This window comes from Salvelinus alpinus, chromosome 12 (genome assembly GCF_045679555.1).
Source record: "Salvelinus alpinus chromosome 12, SLU_Salpinus.1, whole genome shotgun sequence".
In the NCBI taxonomy this organism is placed as follows: domain Eukaryota; kingdom Metazoa; phylum Chordata; class Actinopteri; order Salmoniformes; family Salmonidae; genus Salvelinus; species Salvelinus alpinus.
Genome location: NC_092097.1, coordinates 46,223,733 through 46,240,784, shown reverse-complemented (window position 1 = coordinate 46,240,784; position 17,052 = coordinate 46,223,733). Strand labels below are relative to the sequence as shown.

Genomic DNA, 17,052 nt, shown 5'->3' with positions numbered 1-17,052 from the left:
TGTGTGTGCTAGTGTGTGTGTGTGTTTGTGTGTTAGTGTGTGTGTGTTAGTGTGTGTGTGTGTGTGTGTATGTGTGGGGGCAAGTGGGTGGGGGGGCATGCCATCTTTCACTACTCACAAGGCAAGAGACAGCCATGTGTCTGTGTCATGCCTCCTATCACTTTGTTCTGATAAAACACAGACATGAGCCTGTCATGCTGGTGTGAGTATAAAACGGGGGATGCAGGAGAGCACGGATTAAGACATAACAAAGTTGGGTCATACAGCCATTTGACTGCTCAAATATCTATTTTTATTGCTGACAATGTAGACAACTTTTCAAATCCTTCTATTTGTGTGTAATCTCTGTAACAATGATTTATAAGGCATGTACTGCAGAGGAAACAAGGGGATGGTCCGAGGTGGTGTGTGTGTTAGCACTTTTGACTGTAAAAACAGGAACCAATAATATCCTCTAGGTATTTTGAGGTTCACAAAACTAGCCAGAGTAAAATAAGATCCCATATACTTAATAGGTTACATTACAAAATAATGAGTAATTGCAGTGAAAGCTCAGTTTAGATTGAATCACTGTAACCTGGGCCTATAAGTCAAAAACTACATACAAAATTAGGCTAGCCTTTTTTTCTCAATTTTTGATAGGCCTACATCTCAGTAGCACACACACACACACACACACACACACTAACACACACACACACACACATACACTAAATCTGGTTTGGAGTGCGCCCACCTCCCCAGTTTTTTATATCCAAAGCTCCACCCCAAAATAAGTTTGCCATGAACTCCCTCTATTAGTCTTACACTGCTAGTATGAGAGGGAGATGCAGAGTGAAACGGGATCCTATTCCATTCACAATTAATTCATTTATATGTTGGAATATGCATTACCAAAATATCAGGCAGGCGTTTCACACCTCATAGCAGGTTAATTATTGTCTTGCGATTCGACGCACAAAAGAGATGGGCACTGGACGGCGACTTTCAGCAATTTCAGTCAACTCAATCCTGCGTAATCCAGTTTATTGCGCCCGGTTCGTTGTAATTGCAGTTGTTTTTATCCAGCTGTGCGCAACGTTTAATTTAGAAACAGAAAACCGGATCGTCTACTCTGGACCTAAGGGATCTTTTTTCGGTTATTCCGTGGATTTTTTCTACAATAACGCATCTAGGTGAGTGCGCATTAATCTTACCACTCAGTAGTGTTTTAGGAAAATGTCACCACAATATACACTATTCCTTTTACTTCAAAAGTGATTTAAATTATTCCGTACTTTTTGATATTCTTGTCATTCAATATAGTCTAATTTCACCCATGGTCTACACGGCATTGTATCATGTTATTGGCCTATATGTTACCACTGCAGCCTAGCCTACTAATTCGATTTGAATAACGGTTAATAGGGAACCCGCAATGGACAAGCGCATGTTGATGCTTATTGTCATGAATCTTGCCCTGGAGGCAGAACTGAGCGATTTATGCTAGATAGAACATTTCTACTTTGCAGCTGGCCTATGTCGTAAAAATTTATGAAAGCAAAAATTAGATTTTTGGTCTTTAATTTAAGGTTAGGCATCAGGGTTAGCAGTGTGGTTAAGTTTACGGTTAAAGTTAGGTTTAAAATCAGATTTTATGACTTTGTGGCTGTGTCAGCTAGTGACTACTCTGCAGAGCTGCCTCCAGAGCAAAATTCATGACAATAAATGCCAACTGCTTACTCTCATGGGGTGATATCTTCTTCAATGGAAGCTCCACTCGAAAAAAGGCTCGTTTTTATTAGTCCACTCCAAAATGTTTTGCATGTCAGCAGTCAAGTTTTCAGGATATCGGACTTTCAAGAAGCAAATTGTCATCGACCACATCATCATGCTAAGTGGGCTATTTTCCATTTGATTATTTTGTGGTATATTCCAGACAGACATATTCAGCATTTTTGCAGATTTGGATCAAATAAAGTGAAAATGTAAATCATTGGATGAATAGGGATTCCATGTACTTTGAATAGCCCCCCGCCCTTTTCTAGAATTGTATTATATACAAAAATAGAAATGCAACAATTTCAAAGATTTTACTGAGTTACAGTTGGCATAAGGAAATCAGTGAATTGAAATAAATAAATTAGGCCCTAATCTATGGATTTCACATGACTGGGAATACAGATATGCACCTGTTGGTCACAGATACCTTAAAAAAAGGTAGGGGCGTGGATCAGAAAACCAGTCAATATCTGGTGTGACCAGTATTTGCCTCATGCACCACAACACATCTCCTTGGCATAGAGTTGATCAGGCTGTTGATTGTGGCCTGTGGAATGTTGTCCCACTCCTCTTCAATGGCTGTGTGAAGTTGCTGGATATGGGCGGGAACTGGAACATGCTGTTGTTCACATTGATCCAGAGCATTCCAAACATGCTCAATGGGTGACATGTCTGGTGAGTATACAGGCCATGGGAAGAACTGGGCCATTTTCAGTTTCGAGGAATTGTGTACAGATCCTTGCGACATGGAGCCGTGCGTTATCACGCTGAAACATGAGTTGATGGCAGCGGATGTATGGCAAGACAATGGGCCCCAGGATCCCGTCACAGTATCTCTATGCATTCAAATTGCCCTAGATAAAATGCAATTGTGTTCGTTGTCCGTAGCTTATGCCTGCCCATACCATAACCCCACCGCCACCATGGGGCACTCTGTTTACAACCTTGACATCAGCAAACCACTCGCCATACACGTGGTCTGCGGTTGTGAGGATGGTTGGATGTACTGCCAAATTCTCTAAAATGACATTGGAGGCGGCTTATGGTAGAGAAATGAACATTCAATTCTCTGGCAACAGCTCTGGTGGACATTCCTGCAGTCAGCATGCCAATTGAACGATCCTTAAAAAATCTGTGGCATTGTGGTGTGTGACAACACTGCACATTTTAGAGTGGCCTTTTCTTGACCCCAGCACAAGGTGCACCTGTGTAATGCACCTTTTTGTGCATATGGAAAATGTTTGGGATCCTTTTCTGAGCTCATGGGATATGGGACCAACACTTTACACTATTCACTTTTCTGAAATGTACGGATTCATGAGTGCTATTAGCCTACAGTAGAAGGGCAATTCTCATGCAGGCCTAGTTTACAATGGGATGTATCTTTGACATAATCGTTAGGCCTATAATGTCAGGGGTTAGGTCACAATGCTCATTTGGCTAATTAATAGATAATAAGGATGACCCATTTACTCAACTCTGAGGGTCACCATTGACATCCTAGAGCATTAAACACATTTTTAGAGGCTAGGCCTATATCAACTCCCGTCACAGCTTTCCTTCTACTGTCCTCAGAGGCAGAGTCGGTTTGATGCCATTGACTTAATAAATGTCCCCGTTTTCTGACACCAGCAGCAAGGAAATTGTTTTGTCTTACTCCGTTGGGGGGAGGGACAGATGTGTGTTGTGGAGTCATTACCAAGATGTTGATTTAGTCCAATTGTATGAGTCTGCTCTTTTTCCCTTGTGCTTTATTTATCTTGTCAGGACAGGACAACGGTAGCCTTTGTGCTGAAATAAACTAAATCATTGAATAGCTATCTATTTTTATTGTTTTGATTTCACTAACTTGATCATATGACTGTTGATTGCTCCTGCCTTGTTCTGGGTCATATTAGTCAAGTTGGAGTAGCTGGAAAACAGTTGATGTCACAGGGAGACAAATAGAGTGACATGCCTTTTTTTCTCACTTGCCTGAAAAGGCTCTCCTCAATTTCATGCCGCAAGTTAGATTGTGTTGTCCCATACAGGCGGTTGCCAGAGTTTGCTGTTTTTCAGCATGCCAAAGTTGTTTATGTGTCTCAGCGACATCCACAGTGTGAGTCAATGACCCTAGTTAACACAGAACCCCAGTGTTTTGGTAGAGGGTGTCTGGCAATAATATGTGATCAGCAGCAGCTTTAGAATGGTTCTGTTGAATAAGCTGCGATGTTAATACAGTGTTTCCCCTATGTTAAAGTGTGGTGTTCGTTCTCCTCATTTATTCCATTTCCACAGATTGTTGCCATTTGACCCTTAAATAGCCCAATACTCCACTGAAATGTGTTCCGTGTTTAGCCTCCTTGGTGGAATAATATCGGATTCATTAAATGTAGGACATGTAGCCTGCACTGCTTCTTTTGGATTGGGGAGAGATGTTTGAGCCCACTGGAGGTAGACCAGACCAGAATGTACCATTATATATATATATATCTCCCCTAACCATAAACCCCTTCCACCCTCTATCAGTCCAGTAGAGCTGATGAAGCCAAGAACTAGCCTTAGCTATGATCTGTTTACTGAGACAGGACAGAGCTATTGGGGAACGTTATGTCAGACTGGTGGTGATGATGAGGATGATAAGGTACCTGTAAAATGAAGGATCCTGAAGATCCTTTCAGGGCCTGTATTTATAAAGCATATCGTAGTAGGTGTGCTGATCTAGGATCAGTTTAGCCTTAAATCATAGATAGATCATAGTTAATGAAGTAATTCCATACATCAGCCGATATCACAAAGTGCTGTACAGAAACCTAGCCTAAAACCCCGAACAGCAAGCAATGTAGATGTAGAAGCACAGTGGCTAGGGAAAACTCCCTAGAAAGGCCAGAACCTAGGAAGAAACATAGAGAGTAACCAGGCTCTGAGGGGTGGCCAGTCCTCTTCTGGCTGTGCCGGGTGGAGATTATAACAGTACATGGCCAAGATGTTCAACCGTTCATAGATGACCAGCAGGGTCAGATAATAATAATCACAGTGGTTGTAGAGCAGCACCTCAGGAGTAAATGTCAGTTGCCTTTTCATAGCCGATCCCTCAGAGTTAGAGACTGGAGGTGCGGTAGAGAGAGAGTCCAAAACACCAGGTCCGGGACAAGGTAGCACATCCGGTGAACAGGTCAGGGTTCCATTGCCGCAGGCAGAACAGTTGAAACTGGGGACAGCAAGGAGTCATCAGGCCAGGTAATCCTGGGGCATGGTCCTAGGGCTTAGGTCCTCTGAGAGAAAGAGAGAAAAAGAGAGAGAGAATTAAAAGGAGCATACTTAAATTCACGCAGGACACCGGATAAGACTGACCCTAGCCCCCGACACAGACTATTGCAGCATAAATACTCGAGGTTGAGACAGGAGTGGTCGGAGACTCTGTGGCCCCGTCCGACGATACCCCCGGACAGGGCCAAACAGGCAGGATATAACCCCACCCACTTTGCCAAAGCACAGCTCCCACACCACTAGAGGGATATCTTCAACCACCAATTTACTACCGTGAGACAAGGCCGAGTATAGCCCACGAAGATCTCCCCCACGGCACGAACCCGAGGGGGGCGCCAACCCAGACAGGAAGATCACGTCAGTGAGTCAACCCACTCAAGTGACTCACCCCTCCTAGGGATGGCACGGAAGAGCACCAATAAGCCAGTAACTCAGCCCCCGTGATAGGGTTAGAGGCAGAGAATCCCAGTGGAGAGAGGGGAACCAGTCAGGCAGAGACAGCAAGGGCGGTTCGTCATTCCAGTGCCTTTCCATTCACCTTCACACCCCTGGGCCAGACTACACTCAATCATAGGACCTACTGAAGAGATGAGTCTTCAATAAAGACTTAAAGGTTGAGACCGAGTCTGCATCTCTCACACGGATAGGCAGACCATTCCAAGCCTGTGTCTTGTGACCGTAGCGTACGTGTAGGTATGTACGGCAGGACCAAATCGGAAAGATAGGTAGGAGCAAGTCCATGTAATGCTTTGTAGGTTAGCAGTAAAACCTTGAAATCAGCCCTAGCCTTAACAGGAAGCCAGTGTAGATAGGCTAGCACTGGAGAAATATGATCACATGTTTTGGTTCTAGTCAAGATTCTAGCAGCCGTGTTTAGCACTAACTGAAGTTTATTTAGTGCTTTATCCGGGTAGCTGGAAAGTAGAGCATTGCAGTAGTCTAATCTAGAAGTGATAAAAGCATGGATTAACTTTTCTGCATAATTTTTAGACAGAAAGTTTCTGATTTTTGCAATGTTACGAAAATTTAAAAAAAGCTGTCCTTGAAATATTCTTGATATGTTCGTCAAAAGAGAGATCAGGGTCCAGAGTAATGCCGAGATCCTTCACAGTTTTATTTGAGATGACTGTACAAACAACAGAAGATCTCTTTGTTTCTTGGGGCCTAGAACTAGCATCCCTGTTTTGTCCGTGTTTAAAATATAAAAAATTGACTCGATCCACTTCCTTATGTCTGAAACACAGGCTTCCAGGGAGGGCTATTTTGGGGCTTCACCATGTTTCATCGAAATGTACATCTGTGTATTGCCCGCATAGCAGTGAAAGTTAACATTATGTTTCCGAATGACATCACCAAGAGGTAAAATATATAGTGAAAACAATAGTGGTCCTAAAATTAAACCTTGAGGAACACCGAAATGTACAGTTGATTTGTCAGAGGACAAACCATCCACAGAAACAAACTGATATATCTAAGACAGGCCAGATCTTGTCCGTGTAGACCAATTTGGGTTTCCAATCTCTCCAAAAGAATGTGGTGATCGATGGTATCAAAAGCAGCACTAAGGTCTAGGAGCACGAGGACAGATGCAGAGCCTTGGTCTGACGCCATTAAAAGGTCATTTACCACTTTCACGAGTGCAGTCTCAATGCTATGATGTGGTCTAAAACCAGACTGAAGCGTTTCGTATACATTGTTTGTCTTCAGGAAGGCAGTGAGTTGCTGCGCAACAGCTTTTTCAAAATGTTTTGAGAGGAATGTGAGATTCGATACAGGCCGATTCGTTTTTTATATCTTTGTATCGGGGACATGATCCTAGATTAGCTTTCCTAAAAATAAATACTTTGTGAATGCAGCCCTGAACTGCCTTTTGAGTGAGACAAGATCACTGACCTATATGGTAAAGGATCCATGAAGGGAGTATATGTGTGGAACGCCCTGAACGTAGAGAGCTTTTTATGTCTCTATTTTGGTTTGGTCAGGGTGTGATTTGGGTGGGCATTCTATGTTCATTTTCTATGTTTTGTATTTCTTTGTGTTTTACCGGGTGTGGTTCTCAATCAGAGGTAGGAATCCAGGGATATGGAGAATAAGAAGTCCTATACGCTCTGGGTTGAATCGCGTTGTGTAGACTGGCAGGAGTTGTCTGGGCTGAAGGTTAGCTGTCTATGTTTGCCTGTCTATCGTTGTTCCACTGGATATCATAAGGTGAATGCACCAATTTGTAAGTCGCTCTGGATAAGAGCGTCTGCTAAATGACTTAAATGTAAATGTTGTCTCTGATTGAGAATCATACTTAGGCAGCTTTTTCCCACCTGTGTTTTGTGGGTAGTTGTTTTCTGTTTTGTGTCTGCACCAGACAGAACTGTTTCGTGTTTTTCCATTTTGTTATTTTGTCTCAGTGTTCAGTTTAAATAAATAATCATGAACACTTACCACGCTGCGCTTTGGTCCGATCCTTCTCATTCCGACGACGAACGTTACAATGTGGCCAAATCATTGCTCAAATCAGTTAAAAACAACAACCGAAGATGAATTGATCAAAAGTACTCATTGCTTCGTGTACTCCCACTATTTTTTGCTGACCGTGTACTAATACTGTGTTTTGTCTTCTGTTTTTATTCTACAGTTTCAGTATTCTGATTGGTGCTCCCAAAGCTAACACCAGCCAAACGAACATCATCGAAGGTGGATCTGTGTACTTGTGTCCTTGGAGCCAGGACCAATCGGATTGCAGTGTTGTCATTTTTGACAATGAAGGTAAGGTACCTGGCTGAATAACCTGGTGGAATGAGTTGGTGTGAATGTGTGGAAAAGCAGATCATCAATATTTCTTCCTGTTGTAAAGTATGATGAGTTTCCCCATTCCCCTTTTTGAAATCCAAGATGGCGCAGCAGTCAGGCGTCTTTTGTCTTCGTCTTGTCGTGTCCCGTGTATATATCTTTTAAAATATTTTTTCTTCGCATATATTACATTTTATTTAAAAAATATATATAATTCTTAACCCCAACTTCAACATACTCTCCTGCAACCCAACTCACCCAATGTAGCTATTTTCTTTACTTCAGAACAGGAACCCCCAACAGAAAGCTAGCCAGCTAACTAGCTACTTGCTAGCTGTCAGCTAGCCACTGCTAGCGGTCATCAGCTAACCTTCAGCCCAGACAACTCCTGCCAGTCTACACAACGCGATTCAACCCAGAGCGTATAGGACTTCTTATTCTCCATATCCCTGGATTCCTACTGCAAGCTCTGAACCTTTTCACCTGGATCATCGCAGCTGCTATCCGATTGGCTTCTCCTGGCTAACGTCTCTGTCCCGAAGCAAGCACCAATTAGGCTGGAGCTAGCCTATGCTAAGCCCATCTCCTGGCTAGCTGAAGAGGTCCATCAGCCACTCCTTGGGCTACTATACCTATTTTGCCAATTGACCTGGACCCTTTTACTACACGGAGCCCTGCTGATCCATCACGACTGATCTGCCGACGTAACCGCACGAAGGGGCTACAACTGACTTCTTCCGTCGCGACGTCCCTCTAAGGCCCTCCTGCTAGCCTGCTAGCCCCGGCCTGCTAGCTGTCTGAATCGCCGTGTCTCCAGCTCACCCAGCTACTCACTGGACCCAATGATCACTCGGCTACGCATGCCTCTCCCTAATGTCAATATGCCTTGTCCATTGCTGTTTTGGTTAGTAATTATTGCCTTATTTCACTGTAGAGCCTCTAGCCCTGCTCAATACGCCTTAGCTAACCCTTTAGTTCCACCTCCCACACATGCGGTAACCTCATCTGGTTTAAATTATGTTTCTAGAGACAATATCTCTTTTATCATCACTCAATGCATAGGTTTACCTCCACTGTATTCACATCCTACCATATCTTTGTCTGTACATTATGCCTTGAATCTATTATACCGTGCCCAGAAACCTGTTCCTTTTACTCGCTGTTCTGAACGTACTAGACGACCAGTTCTTATAGCCTTTAGCCGTACCCTTATCCTCCTCTTTTCCCTGGTGATGTTGAGGTTAATCCAGGCCCTGCAGTGCCTAGCTCCACTCCCATTCCCCAGGCGCTCTCATTTGTTGACTTCTGTAACCGTAAAAGCCTTGGTTTCATGCATGTTAACATAAGAAGCCTCCTCCCTAAGTTTGTTTTATTCACTGCTTTAGCACACCCTGCCAACCCGGATGTCCTAGCCGTGTCTGAATCCTGGCTTAGGAAGACCACCAAAAACCCTGAAATTTCCATCCCTAACTATAACACTTTCCGACAAGATAGAACTGCCAAAGGGGGCGGAGTTAGCCTGCAGAGTTCTGTCTTACTATCCAGGTCTGTGCCCAAACAATTTGAGCTTCTACTTTTAAAAATCTACCTTTCCAGAAACAAGTCTCTCACCGTTGACGCTTGCTATAGACCACCTTCTGCCCCCAGCTGTGCCCTGGACACCATATGTGAATTGATTGCCCCCCATCTATCTTCAGAGCTCGTGCTGTTAGGTGACCTAAACTGGGACATGCTTAACACCCCGGCCAACCTACAATCTAAACTTGATGCCCTCAATCTCACACAAATGATCAATGAACCTACCAGGTACAACCCCAAATCCGTAAACACTGGCACCCTCATAGATATCATTCTAACCAACCTGCCCTCCAAATACACCTCTGCTGTCTTCAACCTGCCTCATTGCCTGCGTCCGTAATGGGTCTGTGGTCAAACGACCACCCCTCATCACTGTCAAATGCTCCCTAAAACACTTCAGTGAGCATGCCCTTCTAATGCACCTGGTCCGGGTATCCTGGAAGGATATTGACCTCATTCCGACAGTAGAGGATGCCTGGTTATTCTTTAAAAGTGCTTTCCTCACCATCTTAAATAAGCATGCCCCATTCAAAAAATGTAGAACCAGGAACAGATATAGCCCTTGGTTCACTCCAGACCTGACTGCCCTTGACCAGCACAAAAACATCCTGCGGCATACTTCATTAGCATCGAATAGCCCCCGTGATATGCAACTTTTCAGTGAAGTTAGCTACCAATATACACAGGCAGTTAGGAAAGCAAAGGCTAGCTTTTTCAAACAGAAATTTGCATCCTGTAGCACAAACCCCCAAAAGTTCTGGGACACTATAAAGTCCATGGAGAATAAGAGCACCTCCTCCCAGCTGCCCACTGCACTGAGGCTAGGAAACACTGTCACCACCGATAAATCCATGATAATCGAGAATTTCAATAAACATTTTTCTACAGCTGGCCTTGCTTTCCACCTGGCTACCCCTACCCCGATCAACAGCCCTGTACCCCCCACAGCAACTTTCACAAGCCTCCCCCATTTCTCTTTCACCCAAATCCAGATAGCTGATGTTCTGAAAGAGCTGCAAAATCTGGATCCCTATAAATCAGCCGGGCTAGACAATCTGGACCCTCTCTTTCTAAAATTATCCGCCAAAATTGTTGCAACCCCTATCACTAGCCTGTTCAAACTCTCTTTTGTATCGTCTGAGATCTCCATAGATTGGAAAGCTGCTGTGGTCATCCCCCTTTTAAATGGGGGAAGCATTCTAGACCCAAACTGTTACAGACCTATATCTATCCTACCCTGCCTTTCTAAGGTCTTCGAAAGCCAAGTTAACAAACAGATCACCGACCATTTCAAATCCCACCGTAACTTCTCCGCTATGCAATCTGATTTCCGAGCTGGTCATGGGTGCACCTCAGCCACGCTCAAGGTCCTAAATGATATCATCACCGCCATCGATAAGAGACAATACTGTGCAGCTGTATTCCTCGACCTGGCCAAGGCTTTTGACTCTGTCAATCACCAAATTGTTATCGGCAGACTCAACATCCTTGGTTTTTCAAATGACTGCCTCGCCTGGTTCACCAACTACTTCTCAGACAGAGTTCAGTGTGTCAAATCGGAGGGCCTGTTGTCCGGACCTCTGGCAGTCTCTATGGGGGTGCCACAGGGTTCAATTCTTGGGCCAACTTTTTTCTCTGTATACATCAATGATGTCGCTCTTGCTGCTGGTGATTCTCTGATCCACCTTTACACAGATGACACCATTTTGTATACTTCTGGTCCTTCTTTGGACACTGTGTTATCTAACCTCCAGACGAGCTTCAATGCCATACAACTCTCCTTCCGTGGCCAATGCTCTTCAACCGATCACTGCCCACACCTGCCCGCCTGTCCAGCATCACTACTCTGGACGGTTGTGACTTAGAATATTTGGACAACTACAAATATCTAGGTGTCTAAGCTAGACTGTAAACTCTCCTTCCAGACTCACATTAAGCATCTCCAATCCAAAATTAAATCTAGAATCGGCTTCACCACCACTCGACCTGTATGCTCTTGTTGGCTGGCCCTCGCTTCATATTCGTCGCCAAACCCACTGGCTCCAGGTCATCAATAAGTATTTGCTAGGTAAAGCCCCGCCTTATATCAGCTCACTGGTCACCATAGCAGCACCCACCCGTAGCACGCGCTCCAGCAGGTATATTTCACTGGTCACCCCCAAAGCCAACTCCTCATTTGGCTGCCTTTCCTTCCAGTTCTCTGCTGCCAATGACTGGAACGAACTGCAAAAATCACTGAAGCTGGAGACTCATATCTCCCTCACTAACTTTAAGCACCAGCTGTCAGAGCAGCTCACAGATCACTGCACCTGTACATAGCCCATCTGTAAATAGCCCATCCAACTACCTCATCTCCCATACTGTTATTTATTTTGCTCCGTTGCACCCCAGTATCTCTACTTGCACACTCATTTTCTGCACATCTACCACTCCAGTGTTTAATTGCTATAATGTAATTATTTAGCCACTATGGCCTATTTATTGCCTTAACTCCCTTATCCTACCTGCTTTGCACACACTGTATATAGACTTTTTCTATTGTATTATTGACTGCATGTTTGTTTATTCCATGTGTAACTGTGTTGTTGTTTGTGTCGCACTACTTTGCTTTATCTTGGCCAGGTCGCAGTTGTAAATGAGAACTTGTTCTCATCTAGCCTACCTGGTTAAACAAAATAAAAACTAAAAATAGCTATGTTAACATCATGTTTCATACGTAGATTTTACAAAGACAGTGTATACCGTATTTCAAAGTATACCCCCCAGTTAAAGTTGTATTGTTTAACTATAAAAATGCCTCTTCAGCCATAAAACTATAAGGCTTCTATTAGCGAGCTCACTGACTAGGATGACTTTAAAGTTATGGGGATAAACCTCTCCGTCAAGGCTTAGGGATTCTTCACCAACAGTGCTCCATTTTTATTTAAACCATTCTTTGAAGTTTGCACTGTGTTTTGTAGTGGCCAAGTCCTCTCTCGTATTCCCCCTTTCTAAAGCCTATAGCCTTGGTTGATTTCCTGGCTGGCTGGCTTGAAGCCCAGTGTTGTAACTGTAATTAGGCCAAAGTCATTATGTGGACAAGGACCCCTGAGAACCCCTGGCTCTGCCTGCCAGTGAAGCGGTCACAAACTCCATCAGATAAAGCAGGAAGTGGCCCACCGTTTGAGGATCAGAGGGTGTGTGTTATCACATAGGTCACAAACATATTGTACATTACATAGACACATACTGTGACGGTCCTGAATTAGTCCGAACCGTCTGCGCTCCTCCTTCCAACACAGCGCTTCCCGTTTAATTCCCAACTAAATAGCCAGCATCAGCTGCACAAAAGGGGGTTGTGATGGTGGTGCCAATGAGGATGTGTTCAACCCTCAGTTCCGAAGCTTCTTTACTCCGTTTGTTTTGTTGTATTTAAAAGTGTGCTTTGTAGCCTTGTCTCAAGTTTAACCAGGATCAGATTTACTCATTTCATCCTTTGGACTACACATCTCAGTTGGTCTGTTTCTTCATGATCTTTCTCAGATTGGATTGTCTGACTGACCGACTACCTACAGCTTTTTTGCATAAGTATTTCCTTTGTTTGAGTGTGATTTATACCGTGTTGATTTGTGGTCAGTTGTAGTTGAAGACTACTGAGATTTGATACTCTTTATGGTTGTGTTGTAAAAGAGTTAGATATTTTGATTGTATGATTGAGACTGGGTTTATGCTACACTTTTATGAACGGACAAACATTGTGTGACTAAGGTCACTGGAGTTCACTGAACTCCTTTACCAGGCTGGACTCTTTTAGGCCCAAGGTACGGGACTTTTCTCGAGGAACCAGAGCTCATTGTTTGTTATATTATTATGTGTGTGATAATTTATGTTGGTAATACAACCCACGCAAAAGAACAGTTTTGAAATGATTTCCAATGTTTTAAGGGTTTATGAAAAGTGTATGTCCATCCTGACTTTTACTTGAGTCCTTTGTATTGGTGTAGACTTGACAGACCAGACGGGACTCATTCCCTCACAAACAAAAAGGAGAAATCAATATTTTCTCTGGTAGGCACGACCTACCTGGCACCCCTACAAACAATAACCCCAAGTCAAAACCGTTACAATACACATACTCAGATACACACACACGCTCACATACATACTGTACACCTGTGGAAGCTGGTGGGAGGAGCTATAGGAGGACGGGCTCATTGTAATGTCTGGAATGGAATTAATGGAACAGTGTCAAACATATAGAAAATACATGTTTGACTCCGTTCCATACTGTACTCAGGTACAGACTCAAATACACATAAACAGGATATACACACATACAATGCTTTCAGAAAGTATTCACACCCCTTGACTTTTTCCACATTCCACAGCCTGAATAAAATTGATTACATTTAGATTTTTATTGTCACTGGCCTACACACAATACCCCATAATGTCAAAGTGGAATTATGTTTTTTGAAATTGTTACAAATTAGTAAAACCTGAAAGCTGAAATGTCTTGAGTCAATAAGTATTCAACCCCTTTGTTATGACAAGCCTAAATAAGCTCATGAGTAAACATTTGCTTAACAAGTCACATAATAAGTTGCATGGACTCAGCCTGTGTGTAATAATGGTGTTTATTATTATTTATGAATGACTACCTCATCTCTGTACCCCACACATACAATTATCTGTAAGGTCCCTCAGTCGAGCAGTGAATTTCAAACACAGATTGAACCACATAGACCAGAGAGGTTTTCCAATGCCTCGCAAAGAAGAGCGTCTATTGGTAGATGGGTAAAAATACAAAAAGCAGACATTGAATATCCCTTTGAGCATGGTGAAGTTATTCATTATACTTTGGATGGTGTATCAATACACCCAGTCACTATAAAGAAACAGGTGTCCTTCCTAACTCAGTTGCCGGAGAGGAAGGAAACCGCTGAGGGATTTAACCATGAGGCCAATGGTGACTTTAAAACTGTTACAGAGTTTAATGGCTGTGATAGGTAAAACTGATGATGAATCAACACCATTGTAGTTACTCCACAATACTAACCTAATTGACAGAGTGAAAAGAAGGAAGCCTGTACAGAATAAAATATATTCCAAAACAAGCATCCTGTTTGCAACAAGACACAAAAGTAATACTGCAAAAAAAATGGAAAAGAAATAAACATTTTGTCCTGAATACAAAGTGTTATGTTTGGGACTAATCCAATACAACACATTACTGAGTATCACTCTCCATATTTTCTAGCGTATTGGTGGCTGCATCACGTTATGGGTATGATTGTAATCATTAAGGACTAGATAAAAACATTTACGGAATGGATCTAAGCACAGGCAGAATCCTAGAGGAAAACCTGGTTCAGTTTGCTTTCCACCAGACAGAGGGAGATGAATTCACATTTCTACAGGACAAAAACTGAAAGCACAAGGCCAAATCTACACTCACTGGAGTTGCTTACCAAGAAGACAGTGAATGTTCCTGAGTGGCCGAGTTACAGTTTTGAAACCGGCTTGAAAATCTATGGCAAGAGCTGAAAACAGTCATCTAGCAATGATCAAGAACTAATTTGACAGAGCTTGAAGAATTTTTAAAAGAGTAATGGGCAAATGTTGCACAATCCAGGTGTGGAAAGCTCTTAGAGACTTACCCAGAAAGACTCACAGTTGTAATCGCTGCCAAAGGTGATTCTAACATGTATTGACTCAGGAGGTTGAATACTTATCTAATCAACAAATTAGTGTTTTATTGTTCATGATTTCTCTTACAAATGTTAGACATTTTCTTCCACTTTGACATAACAGGGTATTTTGTGTAGATCGTTGACAAAAAAAATTCAATTTTATAAATTTTACTTCCATTTTGTAACACAACAAAATGTGTAAAAAGTCCAGGCGTGTGAATACTTTCTGAAGTTAATGTATGCTGTACTCAGACATGAATGCACATAAACTGGATACACACCTACTCTTGTACGTAAACTGTTTATACATACACAAATACAGACACATGCACTGCTTACAAACCTATCTGTGATCGCAAACACATACTGTAAACAAAAATGTGTGCTGTATACATCCACCGGCTTATATGCACACAAATATACACCCTTATAAGTACATTCTCGAAATTGAAGGAACAGCTGATGTGATAAATTAATTCAGGAATTAAGATGATAGCCGTTTTACACAGACATGCAGGAACACACACACACACACACACACACACACACACACACACACACACACACACACACACACACACACACACACACACACACACACACACACACACACACACACACACACACACACACACACACACACACACACACACACATACACTGCCCTGGGCCCTTCTTTTCACGTGATTGTGCATCGCAACGTTTCCCATGCAGGTCTCTGGGTTCAAAGAGTATAGTGTGTACTACAGACACAGTCCAGACCCCAGCAGCCAGACAGACATAGGGCAGACCCCAGCAGCCAGCCAGACAGACAGACAGACCGACAGTGCAGCGGTACGGGAAGGTTAATGTCACCACTCAAGTCTATGCGTCAGACAAATGCATCAAACTCATACTGCCAAGTCTACCGCGTCAAATATTTTAACTTATTAATCTTAAACTTTTTCTTACCTGGGAAGTAGTCTATTGGCCAGGAGTGACTGTCAGAAATCCAATTTTATTTTTCACATGTGCCGAATACAACACCTTACAGTGAAATGTTTACTTACCAGCCCTTAACCAACAATGCAATTTGAAGAAAAATACCAAGAAAATTAGTAAAAGTAACAAGTAATTAAAGAGCAGCAGTAAAATAACAATAGCGAGGCTATACAAGGGGTACCGGTACAGAGTCAATGTGCAGTGGCACCAGTTAGTCGAGGTAATTGAGGTAATATGTACATGTAGGTAGAGTTATTAAAGTGACTATGCATAGATAATAACAGAGAGTATCAGCAGCGTAAAAGAGGGGGGGGTACAATGCAAATAGTCTGGGTAGCCATTTGATGTTCAGGAGTCTTATGGCTTGGGGGTAAAAGCTATTTAGAAGCCTCTTGGACCTAGACTTGGTGCTCCGATACCGCTTGCCGTGCAGTAGCAGAGAGAACAGTCTATGACTAGGGTGGCTGGAGTCTCTGACAATTTTTATGGACTTGCTCTGACACCGCCTGGTATAGAGGTCCTGGATGGCAGGAAGCTTGGCCCCAGTGATGTACTGGGCCATACACACTACCCTCTGTAGTGCTGTGTGGTCGGAAGCCGAGCAGTTGCCATACTAGAGCATCCTGACGGGTTGCATCACTGCCTATCTCTCAACATGACTAAAGTTTGACCTAATCGCATAGCCTAGAACCAAGTCTCTCATGTGCTCTCCTAGCCAGCTGCTGGATGTTTTGCCTGTCACAAGAAACTGTTTTACCAGAGCCCCGCCACCCCCTTCATAAAATAGGAATCAGACTATGAAGGACAAATGTTTCTACAGTAACAATGTATTCCAAGTCCAGCGGAATGGTTTGATGCTTGCCAATAGCAAGGTGGATGGATTAAGAGATGAGACTTAGACAGAGTTATAAAAACATGTGGAACCGTGTGACATCAAACAGGGATGACATGAGGGATCATGTTGAGACAAAGTTAACTTACAATAGAAATCACCGTTTCTGAAACTTCTCTTGAGTACCACCAGCCA

At 43.0% G+C, this 17,052-nt stretch overlaps 1 protein-coding gene across 2 annotated transcripts in view; it reads left to right on the top strand.

Moving 5' to 3' along the window:
* Positions 1 to 801: 801 nt before the first annotated feature.
* The window catches only part of LOC139536238 (integrin alpha-5-like), a 59,047-nt gene continuing 42,796 nt past the window's right edge, over positions 802 to 17,052 (top strand). For both annotated transcript variants that reach the window (XM_071336585.1, XM_071336583.1), the window contains exons 1-2: positions 802 to 1,175; positions 7,640 to 7,770. In XM_071336585.1, coding sequence (XP_071192686.1) covers positions 967 to 1,175; positions 7,640 to 7,770 — 340 coding nt within the window. In that variant the 5' untranslated portion in view covers positions 802 to 966. The remainder of the gene's footprint in view (positions 1,176 to 7,639; positions 7,771 to 17,052) is intronic.